The 7,745-nt window shown below is 38.4% G+C and overlaps 1 protein-coding gene across 2 annotated transcripts in view; it reads right to left on the bottom strand.

The window, feature by feature from the left end:
• Positions 1-5,345, bottom strand: part of LOC109970682 (ATP-binding cassette sub-family A member 1-like) — a 44,519-nt gene extending 39,174 nt beyond the window's left edge. The window contains exons 1-2 of one of the 2 annotated variants that reach the window (XM_020618412.1): positions 5,153-5,345; positions 856-964 (exon numbers count right to left, since the gene is read on the bottom strand). In XM_020618412.1, the coding sequence (XP_020474068.1) occupies positions 856-921 (66 nt within the window). In that variant the 5' untranslated portion in view covers positions 922-964; positions 5,153-5,345. Of the gene's footprint in view, positions 1-855; positions 965-5,148 lie in introns of both variants that reach the window. The other variant, XM_020618413.1, reaches the window with a different exon arrangement.
• Between the last annotated feature and the right edge of the window lie 2,400 nt (positions 5,346-7,745).

Consider the following 7,745-nt stretch of genomic DNA (forward strand, 5'->3'; position numbering starts at 1 on the left):
ATATATATAAAAAAAAAAAACATCAAGAAGCCACAGCTGTCTCGTAAAGAAGCACCTTCTGCTTGAAGGACAAATGGCTGCATTGTATGCAGATGAGCCTTCTCACATACAAAGAAGTTCTATTCTACAGCCCTGAACTGAATTTGATTTACATGACTTTAAGTATGTCGGCATCAACCAGTACAAGACTAACTGCATAATGCATCTGGCATGTAAATGTGTCATCATCACGTCTTTGACTGACTCACATTAGCCCGTAAACTCTTAACGGTTGTGAGTGGCTCCGAGGAGAAGTGCATCATTTCCATTGTTGTGGGCTGCATGTGTATTGGATTCATGCATGTTAATAACGCGTATAAATCCTTTGTATTTTACAACTAGTCATGTGGGACAAAAAATATCCTCTCTAATTCAAAATGTCTGTGCAGATTCTCAGTCATCCAGGTCTCTGATTCAAAGTTGACTCATTCAAAATGTGACAGAGAGAAAGCATTCCTGGAACGACCTACAAGAGAACAGAGACTATAACTCCTCCATTTTGCTTTTACAAAGTCTTTAGTCTTTTTGCTGACGTACCTAACAAAACTGGCAGGAAAACTTCACACACGAAGTTCAATGTACTGTAGGCTAATGAGTCTCCCTAGTAGCCTACATAACTGAATATGTGATACTGAGCACAGCACTGAAAGGTAAAAACCTCTGTTTGGAATAACAAATCTAAGTAATGCAAAAAAATGATAAAAACTATACAGACAAAACAAAAGACCAAATAAATAATTTATAGTGTAGTCCACTGTATGTACTCATTTGGTCCATTGTTCTTCTGAAACAGTAATTTGAAGCACTCCTACTTACAGTCTGTCTCCGTCGGTAGGTGAAGTTCTTCCAAAGCAGTAAACCCAGTTGAGTGGAGACTGACATGTTGCTGTCTTCCCAACCTCACTGAGCACGCTCTGGGACCTCGCTGTGAATCAAAGATGGCAAAAAGAAAGGGTCAACCACTGCAACGCCAGCTTTCTTAAAATCAACAAATAACACTTTTCTCATTGTGACAATGCCATGGGTTAATCACATTCAGCTAACTAACCCTTTACAGTACAGCTTATGGAAAAAGACAGTTTACAAGAAATGCCCTTCCGACATACACTGACCAAAAAAATAGCAGAACAGAAAATGATTACGTCAGCAAACCATATCTAAGTACATACAACTGTATCAAATATATCTACAACATCCATCTGATCGTGCCATCGTGAATTATTTATACACAAAATACTACGACAAAAAAATCACCAAGGAAAAGAAGCAAACTAGACCAACATTACCAGGTTATTATGCAATTCTAAAACAAACAGTTAAAACTAGAAACCAATAAAATGCCAGAAGAAACCGAAGATCACTGCTGACAGAAAATAAGCATAGCAGCAGATTAACCTACTGAAGAAGACGGTTTCGCTCAGACCAGCAAAAAGTACAGCAACACAAATGAAGTTGACAGATGAATGGGGAGGGCTGCTAACCACTGCTGAGTGAGGTCCACTTGATGTATAGACTCATCTGTCCAAAGGTCAAGCCGCAAATCAACTGGGAGGACGAGCGGGTGGTGGGCAGTTTTCATGCGGTGAAAGTTGCTGATAATCCTTTTATGGTAACAGCTTTCACCCTGTTACACCTCAGTTTCGCACACAATGCTGCATTTCATGAAAATGTTATAATAAAACATCACTTTAACTCACTGTCATTCCTGTTGTTTAATCTAAATATAACCCACTGATTAAACAGCATTAGTGTGTTTACTGAGAGTAATGTGATAAACAGAATATTTTGCCTTCATTTTTATAAAAACTGGACTTTATCAGATCTAATAAAGATGAGGTGACTCATCTCATACTGCCGTATGGAGTTTACACTATTTCGTGACTATTTATTCTATTTGCAGATTCAAACGTCCTTGAATTTGTGCTCTGACTTGTTTTATGCAACTTGCTCAGACCGGAACACCCAGTTCATCTGTTAGACCAGGGGTTTTCAACTGGTGGTCCGTGGCACCCTGGTTGTCCATAAAGGCATTGCAGGTGGTCTCTGATCATGTATTCAGTAACACACACAAATACACAAAATACTTACTGTAGTTTGATGTGGGTATTTGCTCTTTCTTTTTTTGCACAAAGAAGAATTACTTTGTTATCTGAATAGTAACTAAAACATAAAAGTCCCACAAATTTTGTAATCCAGTCTCCCAAGACAGACATCAGGACCCAAAATCAGGTCGGCCACTCAAGGCTGAAACCTTTACTTATTAACTAAAATGTTTTGTTTTTACATCCTTGGTTAAAATTCACACACTTTTTATAAAAAAAAGAAAAAACAACAACACAGCTAATGATGCTGTTGCCTAACATTTGTAGTTGGTCACATGTGATGGCTAAACTGAAGTACAAGTTGGAAATCTTTTTAATCAAAGGGCCAAGGCTAATCTGTTTGTTACGCTGAATGACCTTTATACTGAATAAAGCTGACTGGATATCAGAAAGCATAGCATGACACTCTCAAGGACACAGTGATGTCCAAACATGATTGTCTCCATTGATCATTCCCTTGTGAGCTGCCCTAATCAAGCTTTGAATCCAGTTTTCAGTGGTTTTACAACACATTCCCTTTAATGCAATCAGTTCCTATTTCAGCTCCTAAATGGTATGGCACTCAATACTACGTGAGAGAGAAATGGTATTTCGATTTTCTGTATGTCCTGCACAAATAGTCAAACTGACAACAAAAATCTTTGAACCTTGAACCAAATGACACTGCTGTCACGTTTTCCCTCAGCAGTCACTCGTTTGTACAGTAAAACTAATTTGTAACATACTGTCAAAATGGAACCATCAAATGTTTTTTTTTCTCCAATACTAAGTGTCATTTACCTTCCAAACATTTTCTCCATTGTCCATAACATTGTCTTTTTTATACCAGTAGCTCAGCTACTCTGCAAAGTTTCTAAGGTTCATTGCAGTAGCCTGTGTTAAACGACTCCACCAGATTGTTTAATATGTTGCAATATAAACCAACAGGACCTTTGGGATCAACAAACAACAAAGTGACCCATGGACAGTACCTGCTGTAATGATACATCTGTTTTCTGAGTCCCTCGATTTAAGAACAGCACTGCCGGCACATATTGCATTTAACAGTTTTATTGAGAAAAAGTTGAAGTCTGCAGTTACAACAAACAGATATTCACTGACAACGCTGACAAAATAATTGCAAAAGCAGGTCAGGGGATTTAACAAGGACACAATTTAATAGTCTTGAACAACCCTAAAAGATCATTAATGCTTATATTGAAGTGGGCTTAAAAACAAAAACATCATCAGCACAGGTTTGTCTTTGGTCACCAATTAACGCTGACTTTGGGTACATAGTAATTGCTGGTTTTTCCGCTGAATGCTTTCTAGCACACTTCTGCATGAAAGCAGTAAAATGTTTCAGGAAAAACACTGCCAACATTCCTGTTCTGCAATGTTTATGTTTGTGTGGGTGGACAGCACTGTATACAGTTTACACCTTTGCCAAATTTGAAATGTACTGAATGGGTTTTTTCATCATTTCTTTTAATCATATCCCATTTCTTGGCTGCCAGGTTTGATTATTAAAAGCAGCTTTCCCTCCAACCTTCATATGGGGATGGATATCTAAACCGAACACCCTGAGGTCTGTATTACCCATTAAAGGATTTGAGCTTCATCTACCTTGCATCAGCTTGGTTCTGCTGCTGTTGTTTTTTGTAATTACACTTTGAGTACCTTGAGTCCTTTGAGGAATTGTATGATTTTGGTAAACACACTGGTGGCAATACATACAGAGCTTCTCTGCTGAATGTTGAGCAGCTAAAATGGTGCAGAGCCAGGGTGCCTCTAGTGGTGCACACAAAAATCTTCAGTTTTGTTCTTGTTTACCATCAATTCTCGCTCACGTGTTATATCACACTCCTATAGATGCCCCCTCCCCCCCAGCTCCATTGTTTCACTTCTTTTCTGAAAACACTTGACAGATGATTCAAAATGGGATGCTAATCAAAAGAAATAACATTTTTTTCTATGACGAAAAGGACGATGTAAGACCGTCGATGCCTATACACCAAAGACACTTTTGCATCTTCTATTCACGAATGAAAACAGGAAGCGTCTCTTTTCGTCCAAGTCGCAGCTTAACTGCAGATATATGTACATGCATAACATACTAAAAGCAATACAAATTATTGCACTGACCGCACACATTTCGGAATAAAAAAAAATACAAATGAATGGAATAAAAAGCAGGTTCCAGTTAATTGTTATATAGGGGACAGTGCACTGCGACACAATGTCAACATTATAACAGTCATAACTCATCAAAATCTGACTGACTGGATTATATGATTAGGTTTCATTGTTCTGTTGAAAAGGGGTTACTGTCGGTCATTCAGCTTCGCAATGCTGTCCTAAAACTGCGTCAAGCCAGTTAAAAAACACTAGAATGACGCTCACTGTACTTTCAGCGTTAAGCTGCAAGGACTGTAACTTGGAAAATACAATTATTACCAGCTGCTCCCTTGCTGTAGCTTTAAAATTAATGTGGCGTGCTGAGCACTAGAGGAGATAGGTCATTTTAGGGTCACTTTTAATTAACTTATTTTACACCTATTCAGTTAAATATGGGGGTAATCTGTAATACATAAACCTTGCAATAAAGAGGCTTTTATTTGTTTGAACATTCCACCGGAAGTCAAGTGTTTGACTGCAGCTGCCTTGACAATTGCTTACTTCTGCTTACAGACGCTGGAAAAGATATTGACATGCATGATGAAAGAGCAAAAACTTTTACCTATTGCCTCTAACAAATACCGCACAATCAGCACAGAAACTGACGTAAAATAAAAAAATAAATAAAAAATTAAACTCCCTTAATAATTATTGGCAGTAATTAGCATTCAAGACCAAGACAGTTTTTGTTTATGTCGTTAGCCAAAAAGAAAACATTAAACTCACAATGAGTGGGCAAACAGTTATTATGAACATGTCTTGTAAGTGCGGCGTGGAGACATACATCTCTATGCCTCCAACAAAGAAACTCACAAATCCACAAAAACTCAACACAAAATTCCAAACTCACCAACCTTGAGCCTGAACGCTGTGAATATCCACTCTTTCTCTTTTCATAAAGTGAATCCCCAGAACAAGTCAGGAATAGTGAATAAAATGTACTCCTCTACCGTTATGCTTCTTGTCTTCTCTATGTCTGAAAAAACTGTTTCTTTCGTCACCCCGAAGCTTTTATAGCGCTCAGTGCGGAGCGAAGAAGCGGAGACCAGCAGCAGAGGTAACTGTCGGTCACAGTTAAAGGCTGCTCCATATAAGGAAAGCACGTGCCAAGTCAAAACAGCTATTAAAGGGCTAGCGACACCTCGGCGCGCTCACTGTGCTGCTTCTGTAACAGCCAGACTCAAGAAGCGTCCTAATACATCTGTACAAGATTTTAAAACTGTATGTTATATGCATTATTATATATTATTTTATTGTTTTTTTTAGTTTATAATTATTACATAAGGTACTTTATTAAACACAGAAAAAAATGCAGCAGCCAAATCACATAAAACAAAACAACACAATGAATGGCAATAACAACATACAATAAAAAGTCAAATATTTTAAATATTACATTAAATATATTAAGAAAAAATTGAGACTAATGCCAAAGACTTTACCATAATCCCTAAATAAGGAAAATAATATAATTCCCAGTAAAATACTGCATATTGCTGGCACAAATCAGCAATGAATTGCTGGATCTTAGGGCAGTGGGCTGATTTTTTGCCTTTAGATTAATCATGATAAAATAACTTGAAGAAATATTCTTAAATATAAACAATACAAGGAGCTAAAATGAAGACATAATTTTGAACAAAATAAAAATAAAGACATAAAAAATACAAAGGTAAGTATATAAATTTCTTAAGTGTAATAGGATAAAATATATTGCATATATACTATAAAACAAACTAAATATACTTGAGGTGTTTGTACAGGCATTTATAGTTATATTCCATAAAAAGCGTTGCATCAAAAGTCACTAGTTTGCTGCTTCAGAAACTTTTGCTGGTGTAAATAATTTAATTTCATGGAGCAAAATATGTACTACACCTATGCGAACAAGACAGCATAGTGTCTGTTTAAACTGAAAATGCTGTTAATTAATTTAAGAATCTAGAAGCAATTTACTGAAACACATTTGGGATTTTCAGACTACAAACTGCTTACTATTAGTCTTGCCTCTCTTCATGCAAGAACATGTGTAATCAAATGCCACCTGGCAGACATCCTCCTCCTCTTTCTTTGTCATAATAATTTATATAGATACTATAGATGAGTGTGAATGTGGTTATCTGTCTCAATGTGTGTTTGCCCTGTGACAGACTGGCAGCCCAAGTGTACCCTGCTTCTTGTCCAGTGGGTACTGGAACAGATGTCAGGCCTGCATGACCCTGAACAGCATAAGCACCTTAGAAAGTTGATACATGGATGCTAAATGAACTTACTGCTTTCATCCATCAAACCTAGAATCAAATCTCAGCAGGCCAAGGACAGCAGGTCACGTGCAGTGTTGTTTCAACAACACACAATATACAGCAAACCTGGACACCTGCAGCATGCACCTGATTTGTATAAGAAATGTGAATTGTTTTGTGTTACACTGACTGCATTACAACCCAGATGATGATTCAAAGTTGCTGTTTCTTTTGTTAACACTGGTAGATTCCATAAAAATTGATCTGATTTGTTTTGAACTGGTATTGGCAATTGTCTTTGCTGGTAAAAAGCAAAGGTGACAGTAAAAGTGGAGTGTGGTTAAAGTTAATACTTTGTGTTGTTATTTTTAACCCTCATTGCTTCATGTTGCACTTTGCTGTTGATGCTACTGTGACTCGTGTTGGGCTTTTTTGCTTAAACCCTCATATTTCATATCGCTCATGCTGTGCTGCTGATTAACTAATTGATTACAGAGCTAATTTCCCTGCACGGATATAGAAAAAAATTTCTTCTACCTGGAATATTTTTTTTATAGTAAATTAAAATATGACCTATTGTTGTGTTGGGGCCGGAAAGACATTTGGATCCCCCAGGGATGTATTTAATTTGGGGTTGGTGGGAATTGTTTGATGTTCTGGCTGTTGATGTGGTTGCCTGCATTTGTGTGCATGTGAAAATAAAAGCAAAAATGGCAACTCCTTCCTCAAGCTGGCCTACATTATATTGGGATAGGGAGAAGCCGCAGCATCTGACAGAAGCGAGAGGCAGTGCAACCTGAAGCAGAAGGCCCTGTGGCTGCTGGGGGACTTCCTGTCCCCCTACCCTCAGTGGGAGCCCACCAAAATGAGATCGCTGATGGAGCCAGTGTTCCCTGCCAGGTAAGCCAGGGGAATCAGTCATCACCACCTTGGCTTCTCAGGCACCCAGAGCCAGCACCAATGCACCAGCCAGATGTTCCAGAACCATGAGCAGGTCAGTCCGAGCTGGGGTGTGAGACCAACCTTGGTGACAACCTGACCAGAAGGTCGTGTGTGGAGCGTTGCTTTGCAGTGTGCCATTTTCTCTCCAACCCTCTGGGGTTCTCTGGTAGAAGCATCTGGAAGGTGTATGTCACCCAGTTCAAATTGTTAGCCACTGCTGCTCACTGATCAGGGGAGGTGAAGGCACTACAGCTGACTTTGC

Source organism: Monopterus albus, unplaced genomic scaffold, assembly GCF_001952655.1.
Source record: "Monopterus albus unplaced genomic scaffold, M_albus_1.0 scaffold205.1, whole genome shotgun sequence".
Classification (NCBI taxonomy): Eukaryota; Metazoa; Chordata; class Actinopteri; order Synbranchiformes; family Synbranchidae; genus Monopterus; species Monopterus albus.